Genomic DNA, 18,897 nt, shown 5'->3' with positions numbered 1-18,897 from the left:
AAAAGGCAATGCCAACCAAGTTGTCCTGCAAGCTTTATATATAACGTTGTATACGAGGCGCAGGCACACAAAGTGAAGTTTCCTGCCGCCAGCGCGTCCGTATCTCGGCCAGATTGCGTTCGTTACTAGGCAACATCATGGGCAACATAGATGCGCGAACAAACGGAAGTTGAAGGAACATTCTCGGCCACCGCGCGAACACACGCACACACATTCTCGGCCACCGTACGTTCGTTACTAGGTAACCAACAATATCGCGCGAACACACGTCGTGATCATAGGCCATGATGGAGAAGGTAAGTTGGAAGAAAGCTTGTCTAACATTTTTAGGCTAGAACATTTAATATATAGCCAATCGTATACATTATTATTGGTGCAGTCAAAAACTCTACAACTACTTTGCAACCAAGCCAGAAGCTTTTGTTAAGGGAAATGTTAGTGGCTATGGGAAGGAATGAAGATGTATTTCTAAATTTTATTTTAAATTATATATTATACTGTATTAATAGTCTTTCTAGTTACATTAAGGCTACATGTATTAAAGCAGAGTGCTCCGGGTAATATTTTATATACTGTCAAAACATACATTAATCATTGCCATTGCATTTGTATTTTTCAAAGATTTCAGGGAAAAATGCAAAAATAATTGTTTTTCCAAACTGTTTGGAGCAATTTGTTATATTTTTGTGATTTTGAAATATAACATTAAAGAGTATATTGGATGTGATGAATTGATCTGTCATTTATCAGATTTACCAATTGTTATAATTTCAATTTGTGCTGGTTATTATGAACAATGGGTAAAATTGGGGGGCGGGGATGGGCGGGGCTCCAATGGGGCCCCTCCCCTTGGGCTCCTCCCCTAACCGCATGTGATCTCACTCCAAGCTTTTGATAAAACTTGAGAACCCTGTTTAAAATTCGCACGCTGTTGACTTCAATGGGGCAAGTTCTAAACCTGCTTTTACACTCTTAACAACCTTAATGTGTCATTACAAGTGCACAGCCATGTGAGTGGTGTTATTAAGAGTGACCACGGTCAATCTGACTGCAGTAGATGTGCAAGATATTAGTTGATTGGTTAGATAGTTGATTGGTTAGATTAGATATTAGTATATATTAGTTACCAATGATTGCGCGCGCGAACTCGACAATTGACTACCGTGGACTTCGAACGGAAACAGGAAGTAAATGCAGGTATGTGAGCTGGCTGAATTAACATCATTTTTATTAATATCTTTCACATCTACTGCAGTCAGATTGACCGTGGTCACTCTTAATAACACCACTCACATGGCTGGGCACTTGTAATGACACATTAAGGTTGTTAAAGGCACACTATGCAAGAATTGTACCTTAATATAACAGCTTCAAAGTCATTTCGGTGGTAAACAAACTCACAGTAGGGCGAATAATCCTGGTAGTAAAGCTTGGGGGGGGACGCCACTGTAAAAACCAGCAATGCAAGTTTGAGAGGAGCGCCCCCGACAAATCTCGCGAGAATAACGACATGCTTTACGGCAACGACGTCACACACATCAACAACAATATATGAAGCACGAAGACACTTGCGTGCATTTCAGACGTGATACTCGACGATGGAGAAAGCAAAAAAAAACACGGTCGGAAGAGACTAGGAAAAGGAAAAGAGAATCTGACCGTGTGAGGAACTGGAAAAGAGTCCCTGATTCGCCCTCGCTATGTGTGTGCATGTTGTGTGAGGGAGCGCGGCTGATCAGCGCGGCTGATGAGCTGATCAGCGCCAGCTGTTTTGAATGAGGATGTCCTATATATTGTTTTTTTTTTACCTCGTCCTGTCTATGTCAGATGGTAGTTGAGGCTACCAGGGTTCTACTCACCGTGTTCTCCTGCATTCCACTCCTGTACCCATGCAGTGGTTTCCTGAGATTTTCCCGGAGGAATTTATACCTGTTCCTGCATATGTGTCTGCCCACTGCGTCCCTGTTTTTCCGAGCCTGAGTCTTCTTCTGCCTGCTTCCATTTTGACCCACACGGCTATCTACTATTGTGCTCAATAAATTACTGTTTACTCGCAACTGAATCCTTTGACTATTTCCTTCAGAGTTGTGACAGTCGCACTCGGTCGGGCTTTCACTAGTTGGCGCGAGCTAAAAAGCAGCACTGGATGCAACAGCGATGCTGACCTGGCTATCTTGTTGATAGACTAGTAAATAAATCTCTTATTTCTAAACTTGTTTGCGTTCTATGTTGTTGCGCTTGCTTGTAGTATGTCATTTTTTACGATGCTGTTCATCCATTGTTGATAATTAGACCTGTCCAGTAATTTCCACATATGTCTAGCTAGCTATTTACGACAGTGCAAGTATTCCACAGCGACTATAGGGGTCACTGTTTGAAAAAAACACAATTTCTGCATGGTGTGGCTTTAAGAGCAAGGGGGTAATCCATCAGCCGGAAGTTGAAGCTGCCTCCGGGGGCCGCCATTGTAGCTGGCTATCACCTGCTGTTAGCATCCCATTGACTCCCATTCATTTTGGCGTCACTTTGACAGCGAATAACTTTACATCTGAGGCGTCCAAAGACTCCATTTGTTCATTAGTTATTTCTAAAGAAACATGACAATGTATAAAAGGCTCCATTACTTTGTATCTTACGTTATGGCCCCATAGAAGCCATTCTTGTAAAAATAGGCTAACGATTGCGTCATAACCACGAGACGCTCTGTCGCACAGTAGAGAAATTACCGTATAGACAGAAGTAGAAGCTCGTAGGCAATCGTTTACTGTCTGTGAGGCAATCGAGTGGACATGGAGGCATAAAGTCAAGGGAGAAGCCCATAGATAGAGAGTTCATAAAGGCAACGGGACAAAATATTTCAACAACAGATTTGTTTTAGATTTCAATTCAGATTTGTCCCGGCACAGCTACTAGAAGGTCAGAACGGTTGCTCACGTGACAACTACGTCGTCAAGCTCAGTTTGAGCCTGCGCAGAACGCTTGGCTATCAGGAAGTGAGTGCCCATGTTGGGCTTCAACTCTCTCCGTTGAAATCAACAGGGTCGCTGTGTCCATTTCTTTTACTGTCTATGGTTAAGAGGCTAAAAGCAGGTTTAGAACTTGCCCCATTGAAGTCAACAGGGTGCGAATTTTAAAAAGAGGATAACACGGTGTAGGCAACACCGATTTTTGTCGTTTTTGTCTGTACTGACAGCACTCCAAATGTACAAAAAAATGAGCTCAATGTTAAAATTGACCGGAGTTCTCCTTTAATATTATATCAATAAAACCCATTGTGTTGCGGTTACAATTTGTTTAAGTCTGTTTCCGGATAAATGCATGATTTTTAGCATAAACAACATTTTATAAACTTTCAGGGCCCTATTTTAATGATCTAAGCGCATGGTGTAAAGCGCACGGCGCAAGAGCACTTAGGGCGTATCCGAATCCACTTTTGCTAGTTTAACGACGGGAAAAATGGTCGGCGCACCCGGCGCATGGTCTAAAAGGGTTGTCCCTATTCTCTTAATGAGTAATGGGTGTGTTTTGGGCATAACGTGCAATAAAAAAATCAAAGTCTCACCTCCCATTCCCTTTAAAAGCCAGTTGCGCTCGCACCATGGTGGATTCACTATTTGCATGGCAGAATTTGCAAGCAGAAAGACTGAACGCTTCTCTAGCGAGGAAACGGATCTGCTCGTTCGTGAGGTTAAAGCGCGCAAGCAGACCACCTACGGGACAAGCCGGATTCCACCATATCTTTATGTACACAATAATAATCTGTTACATTGTAATCCTTTTGTTTTTAATGGTTGGCTAGTTGCTGCGTGTCCCTGTGTGTGTATAATAAGCAGAGTGCACGCGCATTGTGCACCCGCATTTAGGCGCATATAATAGGCATATTACGTGCCCTTTAAATAACAAAAGAAATACTGCGCCATTGATTTTAGACCAGGTTTTTGTTGGTCAATGGCCCAGTCTATTTCAGTTGCCTCAAAATAGCAACGCGGCAACAACGTGTCTAAAAACCTTGTTTTCAGACCAGCACAACCATGGGCGCACAAATGGGCGCAAATGCATTTGCTATTTAAACAACGTGGCGCAGGACGTTAAAATGATAACTGCGTGAAGACGCTGCAACCAAAGATACTCTCTCAAACCACTGAAACACAGTAGCATAAACTAACACAGTGCTGCATTACACTCTGAAACTCGCAGCAAGCACATATATTTATTTGCTGACAAGTTGGTTTAACATTTAAAAATTAAGAAATTAAGACGTAAATAATTACAGTTGTTACATTTTTTAAATATTTTTATTTGCCAGTACAATCGCAAGTTTAAATATTTGTATTTAATAATAATCACAATAAAAAATTATAACATGCATTATTATTGTTAAAAACACATTTATTATTATTTTATTACTATTTATTAGTATTTGAAAATACTCACATTTATTAAATCAAAGTCAAAAACAGTGGGAATGTGGCCTATGAAAAGTCAAGTAGAAAGATATTTAAGCTCTTGTAAACTGTGACCAAATCGTTCAGCCATAAAAGGATGGTTCACACTCAAAAAAGTTTTCAGAGTAACCAATCATTTTATTTTCTATGCTGATGCACTTCTATACAAAAATACCACAATAATTCTAGAATGATTTCTTCTTTCCAAATAGAGCTATTCAAGTCATCTGGTGAAATTTATTGTATTTTTTTTATTATTGCAATAGGCTATATATATATATATATATATTTTTTTTTTTTTCAATATCGTGAAGTCGTACTTTACAGATATTAAAATTAGACTCATTTCCATTGTGAAAAGAATGAAGAGAAGCAGGATTTGTTGGTAAGATCAGAATTAAGCTGAGTTGATCAAGAGAATGGCTCATTCCATCACTCACACATCTGTGAACAGAAAGGAAAGACCATTAACTGTATTTAAAAAGTGAGCTGACAGTTAAGAAAGCACAGAAAAGACATGCGACCCAGTTATTCACCTCTTGTGATCCTCCTTTTCCATTAAAAATTCCCTTAATGTCAAAATGACTTCAGAAGCTATATTAACCTCTTACATTTTGATAGAAATGCTGTTTCATCCAACAAAAACAAAACATTACTTAACCTGCCAACTAGACTTCCTCAAATGACAATGGTGGTGGTAACATAAATAAAGTAAATCTTAAGTGAACCTTGAGCAAAATATGTTTTATCTAAATACATTTTAAAGTGGAACTGGGGTAGTATTATGACTTGTTCTTACATGTCTGACAACTGTTGTGTACTTCTCAGGTGTGGCGGCACTCATGACGGTTGTATAAACAGTGATCCTGGAAGGAAGAACATTCTCACATTAAAAAGAGCTTATTACAGAAAGTGAGCTGAAGACACAAGCACTTAACACTCCACAACCCTTAACCAATGCACTTACACCAATATTCCAATTGTATTAAAGCTGTATTAGAAATTATAAGATGCTATAGGGCTCCTACCAATCAAATGAAACCAGTATCAAAAATACATTTTTGCACTGCAGTGGTTGATATATAAAATCGATATCACAAATTGACGAAAATAATACTCTTGCTCATGTGATAATGCTATATGTTAAATACATATATATATATAAACAATTTTCCGACCTGCTTTTTTGAGGTGAAAATGAGGATCTAATCTGTAAATTTTAATTTTAATTTTTCATTATGTATGAAACTCATTTCATTTTATTTTATTTGTGTATATATATATATATATATATATATATACAATATTTGTGATAACATTCCCAATGCTATGTACCATCTTTATGCAGACGACACTACTATTGTTGTGCTTCATCAGCCTCACAAGTGTGGTGGAAATTTTAAACTATATATATTAAACTAACCATATTAGACTAACATCTAACCTTATTTAGCATCTAACATTTGAACTGTAGCATCTAACAAAATGTACTGTACGAAACCGAGGGAAACCTTTTGACTTTGAGTGTGTGTGTGTGTGTGTGTATTAATAACAAATATGGGAAATGAAACTAGACAGGTGGTCAAATTAAGTAATGTTTCATGTCATTTTTTGCCATACCCCCTTATTCTATAAAACTGTTGTATTTGTGTTACTGGTGAGATTCTCAATGGAATGTGTCTGCGATCCACCGGCCATGCTTATTGCTTCTTTTTGGGAGATTTCCTGAGAACTGTTCGGAAACATCTCCCGGCCGTGATTAAAGGTTTTAGAGGACATTTGCTAGGTAGCACCCAGCCGACGTCGATGAGTAGACGCACTAGGGTATAGGCAGTGGTGTAGTCTAGTTTTTTGTAGTGAGTATACTGTGATATAATCCAGATTTGATTATTATTATTTTAAAAAGTACATCTTACTATGCAATTTCTTTCATAATTCCTTCGAGTTACTTTCTTTCTCTCACCAAACTTATATTTTGGTGGGTTGTAAATTAAAGACATTTGAGCTTCTGTGTGTTTTAATAAACTATTATTGTTATTATTATTATTATTAGGTCTACTTGAAGTATACTCTACTGTGCAATAGTAATATATTTCTGTTATATTTTCTTCAAGTAATAGAAAACTTTTATTTTGACAGGTTGTCATGAAAACTTTAAAGTTTGTGAGTGTGTATATGATACGAATGAATGACGATAGTTTTATCAAATTAAATGGTAAAATTCTTGTGAAGTGACTCTCATAAAAGCTCTGCGATGAAGTTAAAATGTGTGCATGTCCTCCTCAATGACGCTGAAAACACCACGAGTGTCACGCGCGCTTCAGTGTGTAGTAGAGCACACATTGAGCGCTCATTCACAGAGACACGCAGAACATGCAGAGTTTATTTCAATAGCAGTCTTTTTGAGCTTTAATATTCATAGACACTAGTACACATAGTCACGGCGGGGTGAATTTATGATTGAAAGTTCTGTCACAAAACGATGTTGTTATGAATCCTCACGCTTTTTTAAGTGGGTATACGGAGATCCTTGACCTTTCCTAGTGGGTATACGGAAATCCTTTACATTTTGTAGTGGGTATACGGCGTATACCTGCGTATCACGTAGATTTCACCACTGGGTATAGGTAGCATCCAGCCGACGTCGATGAGTAGTCGCGCTAGAATATAGGTAGCATTCAGCCGACGTCGATGAGTAGATGCGCTAGAGTATAGGTAGCACCCAGCCGACCTCGATGAGTAGACGCGCTAGAGTATAGGTAGCACCCAGCCGACGTCGATGAGTAGATGCGCTAGAGTATAGGTTGCACCCAGCTGACGTCGATGAGTAGACGCACTAGAGTATAGGTAGCACCCAGCTGACGTCGATGAGTAGATGCGCTAGAGTATAGGCAGCACCAGCCGACATCGATGAGTAGACGCGCTAGAGTATAGGTAGCACCCAGCCGACGTGGATGAGTAGATGCGCTAGAGTATAGGTAGCACCCAGCCGACATCGATGAGTAGACGCGTTAGAGCAGCCTTTCTCAAACTTTTTTCAGTCAGGGCACCTTTCAAAAGTGCATAAAATCTCAAGGCACCCCAGTGTAAAATATAATTTAAAAACACTGCATAACCCAAATGTAAATGCAAATGTCCTGTTTATTTAGACAGAACAGTAATGAACAGAGCATAATACGAACTGTAAATAATAATAACAATTTTATAGCACCTTTTGGTATATTGTGGTCAATAAAAAAAAATATTTGCTTATAATTAACATGACAATGTGTACAAAACTAAAGTGGGCTAAATTCACGTTTATTTTTACGTTTCTGTCAGTCTGAGGTGTTGTTGCTATAACGCGTTGCTATGGGTTGCCGCTGCGTCACTTGCGTCAAGTTGTGTGTGTCTTGCTTCGGTCTTGTGAGACGGATTTTTATGGTTAATTTTATATACCGTATTTTCCGCACTATAAGGCGAACTTAAAAGCCTTTAATTTTCTCAAAAAACGACAGTGCGCCTTATAATTCGGAGCGCCTTATACATGGATGGTGAACACACGTTCACCAAGACGGGGAGACAGCGCCGGGCGACTTACGCCACTATCTGCCAATGGATCGTGGATGCCTGGGCTGATATATCAGTCTTAACTGTGATCCGAGCTTTCACGAAGGCAGGAATAATCTCTTTATCCTGTTTTCGGTCGAAGTCCACAGTAGTTAATTGTCGAGTTCGCGCGCGCGATAAAACCGCCTCCGTATGATCGACATCTGATTCGGATGAACTATCCATTTGAGCTGATATTCTCAGAACACCACACAGCACCGTCATCGGCTGACAGCTGACAGTCTGAGTCTCCACTGTTGCTAGTTACCAATGATCGCGCGCGCGCGCACTCGACAATCGCCTACTGTGGACTTCGACCGAAAACAGGAAGAAAATACGGGTATGTGAGCAGCTGGCTGAATAAACATCATTTTTATTCATATGTTTCACATTTACTGCAGTCAGATTCACCGTGTTCACTCACATGGCTGTGCACTTGTAATGACACATTAAGGTTGTTAAGAGGCTAAAAGCAGGTTTAAAACTTGCCCCGTATAAGTCAACAGGGTGCAAATTTTAAAAAGAGGATAACACGTAGGCAACACCGTATTTTTCCGTATATATTTTCGTATATATATTTATCTAAAATGAATTTACAATTTTATTAATACGTTCATATGTTTAAAAAGAAGAATGTATTTATGTAAATATATTTATATATGAAATGTCAGATTTTTTATTTGATTTTTTTTTATTTTTTTAGCCTACGTAATTTTTTGGCGGCACCCCTGACACAGTCAGGGGGCACCCCAGTGTGCCGCGGCACCCACTTTGAGAAAGGCTGCGTTAGAGTATAGGTAGCACCCAGCCGACGTGGATGAGTAGATGCGCTAGAGTATAGGTAGCACCCAGCCGACATCGATGAGTAGACGCGTTAGAGTATAGGTAGCACCCAGCCGACGTCGCTGAGTAGACGCGCTAGAATATAGGTAGCACTCAGCCGACGTCGATGAGTAGATGCGCTAGAGTATAGGTAGCACCCAGCCGACGTCGATGAGTAGACGCGCTAGAATATAGGTAGCACCCAGCCGACGTCGATGAGTAGATGCGCTAGAGTATAGGTAGCACCCAGCCGACGTGGATGAGTAGATGCGCTAGAGTATAGGTAGCACCCAGCCGACATCGATGAGTAGACGCGTTAGAGTATAGGTAGCACCCAGCCGACGTCGCTGAGTAGACGCGCTAGAATATTGGTAGCACCCAGCCGACGTCGCTGAGTAGACGCGCTAGAATATAGGTAGCATTCAGCCGACGTCGATAAATAGATGCGCTAGAGTATAGGTAGCACCCAGCCGACGTCGATGAGTAGATGCGCTAGAGTAGAGGTAGCGCCTAGCCGACGTCGATGAGTAGATGTGCTAGAGTACAGGTAGCACTCAGCCGACCTCGATGAGTAGACGCGCTAGAGTATAGGTAGCACCCAGCCGACGTCGATGAGTAGATGTGCTAGAGTATAGGTAGCACCCAGCCGACGTCGATGAGTAGATGCGCTAGAGTATAGGAAGCACCCAGCTGACGTCGATGAGTAGATGTGCTAGAGTATAGGTAGCACCCAGCCGACGTCGATGAGTTGAGTAGATGTGCTAGAGTATAGGTAGCACCCAGCCGACGTAGATGAGTAGATGCGCTAGAGAATAGGTAGCATCCAGCCGACGTGGATGAGTAGATGCGCTAGAGTATAGGTAGCACCCAGCCAACGTCGCTGAGTAGACGCGCTAGAATATAGGTAGCACCCAGCCGATGTCGCTGAGTAGACGCGCTAGAATATAGGTAGCATTCAGCCGACGTCGATGAGTAAATGCGCTAGAGTATAGGTAGCACCCAGCCGACGTCGATGAGTAGATGCGCTAGAGTATAGGTAGCGCCTAGCCGACGTCGATGAGTAGACGCGCTAGAATATAGGTAGCACTCAGCTGGCGTCGATGAGTAGACGCGCTAGAGTACAGGTAGCACCCAGCCGACCTCGATGAGTAGACGCGCTAGAGTATAGGTAGCACCCAGCCGACGTCGCTGAGTAGACGCGCTAGAGTATAGGTAGCACCCAGCTGACGTCGATGAGTAGACGCGCTAGAGTATAGGTAGCACCCAGCTGACGTCGATGAGTAGACACACTAGAGTATAGGTAGCACCCAGCTGACGTCGATGAGTAGATGCGCTAGAGTATAGGTAGCACCAGCCGACATCGTTGAGTAGACGCGCTAGAGTATAGGTAGCACCCAGCCGACGTCGATGAGTAGACGCACTAGAGTATAGGTAGCACCCAGCCGACGTGGATGAGTAAATGCGCTAGAGTATAGGTAGCACCAGCCGACATCGTTGAGTAGACGCGCTAGAGTATAGGTAGCACCCAGCCGACGTGGATGAGTAGATGCGCTAGAGTATAGGTAGCACCCAGCTGACGTCGATGAGTAGACGCACTAGAGTATAGGTAGCACCAGCCGACATCGTTGAGTAGACGCGCTAGAGTATAGGTAGCACCCAGCCGACGTCGATGAGTAGACGCACTAGAGTATAGGTAGCACCCAGCCGACGTGGATGAGTAAATGCGCTAGAGTATAGGTAGCACCAGCCGACATCGTTGAGTAGACGCGCTAGAGTATAGGTAGCACCCAGCCGACGTGGATGAGTAGATGCGCTAGAGTATAGGTAGCACCTAGCCGACATCGATGAGTAGACGCGTTAGAGTATAGGTAGCACCCAGCCGTCGTCGCTGAGTAGACGCGCTAGAGTATAGGTAGCACCCAGCCGACGTCGATGAGTAGATGCGCTAGGGTATAGGTAGCACCCAGCCGACGTCGATGAGTAGACGCACTAGGGTATTGTCACAGTGTTGGTTTATGTTCCCTGGTGTCCACTAGAGGTCCTCTTCCACCACGGTGTCCCTTCGTTCAGACTACAATTCCCATCATCCTGTTTGTCACTCATTGATTATTGCACACAGCTGTTTCCCGTCATCTTGTTAGTATCTGTGTGTATATATACCCTGTTTGTTTCTGTGATTGTCGTCGAGTCCTTGTTTAATGTCACTGGCACTTCGGAGATCTGTTCATGTTTTTGTTTCTTGTTTTGGACTGCTTTGTATGGATTTTGAACCTTGCCTGGATGACTTACGATTTTGGATTGCCCCAATAATAAACTGCGCTTGGATCCTAACCTTTTGTGTGTGCGTCGTGACAGGTATAGGTAGCACCCAGCCGACGTCGATAAGTAGACGCGCTAGAGTATAGGTAGCACCCAGCCGACGTCGATAAGTAGACGCGCTAGAGTATAGGTAGAACCCAGCCGACGTCGAAGAGTAGACGTGCTAGAGTATATGGTTAGACTCGGCCGATAATAAATAACATCATTATTTACAATCAGCATTTGAAATTGTATAGTCTCGTCTATGTCAACTTAACCTGGTTTTAAATATAGATAAAACCAAAGTAATGATTTTTTTCAAAATCCAAAGCACTACCAAGGAATCTTACTGAAATTATATCTTACCAAGGAACAAAAACAGAATGTGTTGCGAGTTATAAGTAGCTGGGTATTTTATTTGATAGCCAATTAACTTTTAACTACTTTCTAAACTTAAGCTTAAATTGGGTTTTTATTTCAGAAACAGATTTTTCTTTTCTTTTTGTGCAAGGAAATATTTGGTATCTGCAACCTTTTTACCACTATTGGATTATGGAGATCTACTTTATATGAATGCCCCAGTGCAATATTTTTTAAAAATTGATACCGTCTATCATAGCGCTTTACGTTTCATTACTGGTTATAGTTATCAAGCACATCATTGCACTTTATATGATAAAGCTGAGTTGCCATCTTTGTATACTCGAAGAAGTTTTAACTGGTATTGTTTTATTTATAAGTCTATTTGTGGTCTAATTCCATCTTATTTGTCTCTTTCTGCGTTTAAAAAACAAATGTTTGCTACAATCTTCCTTCTAATGATTTGTTATATCTTCAGGTTCCTCGAGTTCAAACAGAGCTAGGAAAAAAAGGCTTTTAATATAATGCTTTATCTGCTTGGAATAATTTACAAAACATCTTAAAGCTGACTATGCTTCCAACACTAAACGAGTTTAAGTTACTTTTAACTGATTATGTGTTTTATCCTTTGGTAAATTGCTGTTGTGATCCTTGATTGTGTTTTGATGTGTATTTGTATGTCTATGTTATAGCTGCTATCTTGGCCAGGTCACTCTTGTAAAAGAGATTTAAATCTCAATGAGTTTTTGACCTGGTAAAATAAAGAATGAAAGAAAACTGGGACAAATAACTAACAATGTTGCGTTGTCAGCGGAATGAAAAAAAAGTTTTATGTTTCTAGTATGACTTAATTCCTTTCCTTTTTCGTCTCTGCATTTCTCCTCTGCTCTAGCTTGCTCCCTCCTTTAGCTTTCTAATAAACCTTACATTGTATACAATGAATGTTGGCTCTGTGACAAATTCCTTTTGTTTCTCTATTGTAAGTCACTTTGAATAAAAGCATCTGCTAAATCAGAGACAATTTATATAGAGACATGCCACTTCCTCAATCCTTATTACAACTATATAGGGAAAACCCGTAACGCCAAAGATGGCGGTTGTATGCACATGCCCCGCCCCTCCCGCTGGAAAGCGAATCGTCTGCTTTTAACAGTCAAGCCGGGAAACATGTAAGCCTATCGTCTGGTTCCACTGACGCATGCGCACAGTTGAGGTTTGCGACAGCGGAGACGAGAACCCTTGCGCATGCGTAGTAAATGTATAACCTGTGGGGAAAAAGGCCTTTTAAACCTTATTTTGGGGCAAAGTCATCAAACTTTTTCAGCGATTTACTTATCATATTTTACTGCTGTTTCTATACAAGCAGTTTTTATGTCCTGGTGACCAGTGAAAGTGCAGTTCTGACTCTCTGCCCATTCATTTAGATAGGAGCCTGGTCTTGTTAGTCCGAAATAGCTGCCCGGAGGCGTTGCCAAGATGGCGGCCGAGTGGCATGACTTGCCTAAAAAGGACTTTGGGTAAATGCATAAATGTAAATGAATATCATCATATGGTTACAAAGAACCCACTAGTACCACATGGCAAAATAACAACTGTGACAAACAATGATAAATAAAGTTAGTAGAGCAAGATGAGTTTAAAATCAGTGTTGAGTTTGGGCATCAGACATGAAAGAGGGTGAGAGTTCAACAGATATCAATGCTTGGACTGTTCTGATTTTCAGCTGAGAAGCTGAAACAATGAGTGTCTGTGAAGCTGTGTGAAAAAGCAGAGGATTCACAAGACTTGGTTCTGCATTCTCTTCAGGATAATACTTAAATTCTGCATTGAGTTGTTAATCCTAATAATAATAACCTCTATGAGGAAGTATATAGTATATTTGTACTACTGGTTACCACATACGAGAAATGATCACTCTACTTGAGGTCATTACATAACCATAAAATATCATGTGAGTGATGGGTGAAAATGCATAACTGTCCTCCTTACCTATTACATACAGGATTCACCGATAAAACCTGTAAAAATTAAACTGACATGGTCACTGAATCAACACATTTATCAAGCAATTATTTAATGAAAGTCCATACTATCAAAAAACACAAATATCATTAAAGAAAAAATCTTCAGATCTTTTTTATATCCAACAGCAGAAATTTCTTATGATTGAATGCATACTGAAATGCATGCATACTTATATACTGAAAACATTTACACACGCACATTGTACGGTACATTAACAACGTACTGTAGAACAGAAATAAATGCCATAACCTACGACAATAATAGGCAGCCAAAATGGATTTGTTCATTTACCTCATACAGAGAATCCATATTAATATGGGTTTGACCTGTAGAATTTAATGCTTTCATTGCCACATCTCTAAAATATGAAATAAAAAAAAGACCAGGAAATGTGAGAAACAATTCTTCATTTTTTCCGTTCAGTAAATAATCCCTCATTCATGCTCTCATATTATTGATAAAAAAAACGAATTGTCTGCTTGCCTTCTGTCATCTCGTTTAGGGGTGGGTAGCCAGTGGTCATAATTTGTTTCAACTCTATACCAGCTAAAATAAGCAAGAGTCAAAATCATAGGTTTAGTAATGTTAACACTTTCAGGAAATCACCAGTACTATATAACAGTATGGCCAAATGGAAGCCTATTGTAGCATTGTCATCACTTTTGTCTTTCATTATAACATTTTTATATCATTTAAAAATGATGGTTGGTGCTTACTTTCCATGAAGTGTATCCAGGGGCCAGATGTCAGCTGATCCTCCCCTGTCTCTGGTAATGACCACACCCTCACCAGCATGAACACCACCCAAAATGTAATAAACATCTGTGATGATCGGCACCTTGGCCAGCCTCATTACTGCATCCTGGAAATCCACAGCTGCTTCAAGAGTCTGAAGAGAATCAAACAAAACAGATTTATTCAATGCAAAAGTCTCTTCATAGTCAAAAAGATTCAGTATTCAGTAAAATACTTATTTGTTGTGTTCTCTCACCTCTCGTACTAGCCAGCTAACTGGAGAACTTTTTAATAAAATGGCTGAAATTATGTTCTCCCACCAATGTCCCTTATCTGTGGAAATACAGACATAATAAAATCTGTGTAAAATTCACAAGATGATCTCATTTAAAAAAACAAATCAAACCTACTGCGTTCATTGCCAGACACTGTAAACTTGTTGGGGCTCTGTCCAGTCCACAGCCCAACGTAACCGGCAAAAGTGGTTCCTCTGTAGGCCACCTGTAGAGAAACAAATTTCAGAATATAATATTCATGAAATAATCAGATAGAGTAAAAGAGAATGCGTATTTGGCGTGCTGTCCGAGAGGATGGCTCCAAGCACGGATTTTGGCCCGAACCCAGAGTACTCCCTCGTATCCCTGGCTAGGATAGGAACCAGCCAATCGTGGCGGAGGGATGCAGAAAACGGTCGAGGAACGTAGGTGAGTCGGCTTTATATACAGCATATACACTCACCGGCCACTTTATTAGGTACACCTGTCCAACTGCTCGTTAACACTTAATTTCTAAGCAGCCAATCACATGGCGGCAACTCAGTGCATTTAGGCATGTAGACATGGTCAAGACAATCTCCTGCAGTTCAAACCGAGCATCAGTATGGGGAAGAAAGTTGATTTGAGTGACTTTGAACGTGGCATGATTGTTAGTGCCAGAAGGGCTGGTCTGAGTATTTCAGAAACTGCTAATCTACTGGGATTTTCACGCACAACCATCTCTAGGGTTTACAGAGAATGGTCCGAAAAAGAAAAAACATCCAGTGAGCGGCAGTTCTGTGGGCGGAAATGCCTTGTTGATGCCAGAGGTCAGAGGAGAATGGCCAGACTGGTTCGAGCTGATAGAAGGGCAACAGTGACTGAAATAACCACTCGTTACAACCGAGGTATGCAGCAAAGCATTTGTGAAGCCACAACACGCACAACCTTGAGGCGGATGGGCTACAACAGCAGAAGACCCCACTGGGTACCACTCATCTCCACTACAAATAGGAAAAAGAGGCTACAATTTGCAAGAGCTCACCAAAATTGAACAGTTGAAGACTGGAAAAATGTTGCCTGGTCTGATGAGTCTCGATTTCTGTTGAGACATTCAGATGTTAGAGTCAGAATTTGGCGTAAACAGAATGAGAACATGGAACCATCATGCCTTGTTACCACTGTGCAGGCTGGTGGTGGTGGTGTAATGGTGTGGGGGATGTTTTCCTGGCACACTTTAGGCCCATTAGTGCCAATTGGGCATCGTTTAAATGCCACGGCCTACCTGAGCATTGTTTCTGACCATGTCCATCCCTTTATGGCCACCATGTACCCATCCTCTGATGGCTACTTCCACCATGTCACAAAGCTCTAATCATTTCAAATTGGTTTCTTGAACATGACAATGAGTTCACTGTACTAAAATGGCCTCCACAGTCACCAGATCTCAACCCAATAGAGCATCTTTGGGATGTGGTGGAACGGGAGATTCGCATCATGGATGTGCAGCCGACAAATCTGCGGCAACTGTGTGATGCCATCATGTCAATATGGACCAAACTCCCTGAGGAATGCTTCCAGCACCTTGTTGAATCTATGCCATGAAGAATTGAGGCAGTTCTGAAGGCAAAAGGGGGTCCAACCCGTTACTAGCATGGGGTACCTAATAAAGTAGCCGGTGAGTGTAGGTCTCCTCTCATGCTGATCGGATAGATCGGTAACACTTTAGTTTAGGGTCCAATTCCCAGTATTAAAGGGATAGTTCACTTTGAAATTAATTTTTGATATGTTTTAGCTTACCTCAAGGGCATCCAAGATGTAGGTGTCTTTGTTTCCGCAGTAGTTTTAATTTTTGATATGTTTAGGTCAAACCGTTCTTGTCTGTCAGTCATATAATGCAGGTCTATGGTCACCACCTCAAAGAGCATGCACAGAGAAGTCCAAATTAAACATGATTTAATGACTCGTAAATGTAAGTACACATTGATGGCCTAAGACACGAAACGAGCGGTTTGTGTGAGAAACCGAACAGTATTTATATCGTTTTTACCTCTTGTAAAGCACAGACCGAAGCGCCCGCGCCCTCAGATCACTTGGACGTAGCTGTGGTTACAAGAGGTAAAAACGATATAAATACTGTTCGGTTTCTCACACAATCCGCTCGTTTCGTGTCTCAGGCCATCAATGTGTACTTACATTTACGAGTCATTAAATCATGTTTAATTTGGACTTCTCTGTGCATGCTCTTTGAGGTGGTGACCATAGACTTGCATTATATGACTGACAGACAAGAACGGTTTGACCTAAAAATATCAAAATTGAAACTACTGCGGAAACAAAGACACCTACATCTTGGATGCCCTTGAGGAAAGCTAAAACATATCAAAAATTAATTTCAAAGTGAACTATCCCTTTAACTAGTTCCTTATCAGCTTGCATATTACAAAGATATTGGCTGTTTATTAGTACTCTTATGCTGCGTTCCAGGCAGGTTTTTGAGCACGTAAATCACGACTTCAAACCACGACTCACGACTTTGTAGCATTCCAGGCCAGTCATGCCAAACTACCTGAGCGCAATATACATACTTATTTTTTCAGACACATAACATTGTAATACATAATCCTGTGTGTATATACATACTTATTGTTTCAGACACATAACATTGTAATACATAATCTTGTGTGTATTATATCATTATTATTATATTATTATTAATTTGACTGCAACGTTATATTGTCCTAAAGTGTATTCTCACTGTGTACCGCCTGCAGAAACACTGCATCCATAGGGGCTGCCATTGTTGTTTTGTATGGTTTTGCGGGCTATGTGACGTCAGAACTCGTAACTGGGAGTACATCGATCTAGTACGAGTTCACGGGTGGGAAGTCACGGGTTTGACTGCCGTTCCAGTGCACTTTCACGGGTATAAGGTTGGAAAAACACGGGTTACAGGTTGCCTGGAACGCGGCATTAAACCACATATTAAGGCATGACCATATTCTACATCCCTTAATCCTACCCAATACCTAAACTTAACAACTACCTTAATAACTATTAATAAGCAGTAATTAGGAGTTTACTGAGGCAAAAGTCGTAATTAATAATGAGTTCATAGTGAGAATTGGAGCCTAATCTAAAGTGTGACCAATAGATCTTTTGAACGTGTTCCTCCCAAACTTTGTTAATAAAACATTATACAAATATACAATATAATCACTTCATTACCTTTCCATTTTTCATGAAAAGTACGTCTAGAGTTAGATTTCTGAGCACGTCGTGGGGATAGTCCAGGTTTCTGCCATGGTATATATTTCCCTTTGTATCCTGAGTTACAATACTGGTGCAAAACCTGAAAAAAGCAAAGCAACCACAATGAATGTTGAAAAGAGGTTGACAGCTTTCAAAAGTGTTGAACCAAAAAAATGCAGAAAAGGTCAACAGCACCTATACAGTACTTACGCAGATACTTCATAGGCAAAGTTCAACAGCACGATATCTGAAATGTCAGTCCCATAGAATGATGCCATGCCCTGTATTTCTCCAGCATACGGCTGTGGGATGTATTTCTCCAGAGCATTCACTATAGGTTTAATTGCAACATGAACCCATTTGGGAACAGTCGAGCTGCAGAAGAACACACAAGACATAGACATGCTGTGGATCTGGGATGGTGATGGCAAACAATGACTAAACTTTACCCTAAAGATCTACAAAAAGTAAACGACAGGTAAGTTACAAATGATTGTGAATAAAAAACGAGAGGGGGAATGCCTTCTCAGCAGCGCTCACGTGATTGCATTTTTTATGCTTAGTGAACTTAAACATTTGGTTGTCTGTGATTACAAATTTTGTGCATAAACTTTTTCAACTCGTCGGGTAGGTCAAAGTATAATGGCTAACAAAATTCTTGTCAAAATTGCAAGAATACCATCGAAAGCACCTTCTTTGTGCGCGCGTGCGGTATCTATTTGATACTTACTCGATCACCTCAGATGCAGCTTTTCTCAAGAAATTAATGTCATAGAGGTTCTTCAGAGGAGCCCATCTCTGATTTGCGGGCACGTCCAGACTGATGTTCACCACTGGAGGAGAGAAATCAGCTGTCGATACGCAGAAAAAGGTCACGCCGAAAAATAGACAAATCTGAAGCTTCATGGTGAATGCTCAACACTAACTGTACTTGTGATAGTGACATTTGAATAAGCGAAACCAAAGAGTCCTTCAAACTGCCCAACTTCTGTAATTGAAAACAAGGAACTGTGATTGTTGTGACAGTAACATTAACCACAAGGGGGTGGAGTCCACTGTGTTAAATCAAAGGTGCATATCGTAACTTAGCTGGTTTAAACATGTTCATCAAGAAGCGT

At 40.9% G+C, this 18,897-nt stretch overlaps 1 protein-coding gene across 1 annotated transcript; it reads right to left on the bottom strand.

Annotated features, from left to right (window-relative positions):
• Window positions 1-4,750: 4,750 nt before the first annotated feature.
• Window positions 4,751-18,796, bottom strand: LOC130072404 (N-acylethanolamine-hydrolyzing acid amidase-like). Its single transcript, XM_056237497.1, has 11 exons — window positions 18,510-18,796; window positions 17,990-18,154; window positions 17,756-17,879; window positions 14,684-14,774; window positions 14,530-14,606; window positions 14,255-14,427; window positions 14,022-14,084; window positions 13,830-13,896; window positions 13,503-13,531; window positions 5,245-5,311; window positions 4,751-4,889 (listed from the first exon to the last, which is right to left on the bottom strand). The coding sequence occupies exons 1-11, from the start codon at window positions 18,683-18,685 to the stop codon at window positions 4,878-4,880; spliced, it is 1,044 nt and encodes a 347-aa protein (XP_056093472.1). The 5' UTR covers window positions 18,686-18,796; the 3' UTR covers window positions 4,751-4,877.
• Between the last annotated feature and the right edge of the window lie 101 nt (window positions 18,797-18,897).

This window comes from Rhinichthys klamathensis, unplaced genomic scaffold (assembly GCF_029890125.1).
Source record: "Rhinichthys klamathensis goyatoka isolate OS25496 unplaced genomic scaffold, OSU_Roscu_1.1 h1tg000019l_1, whole genome shotgun sequence".
Taxonomy (NCBI): domain Eukaryota; kingdom Metazoa; phylum Chordata; class Actinopteri; order Cypriniformes; family Leuciscidae; genus Rhinichthys; species Rhinichthys klamathensis.
Note: the sequence above shows the minus strand (reverse complement) of the source record. Positions and strands in the feature narration are given on the sequence as shown.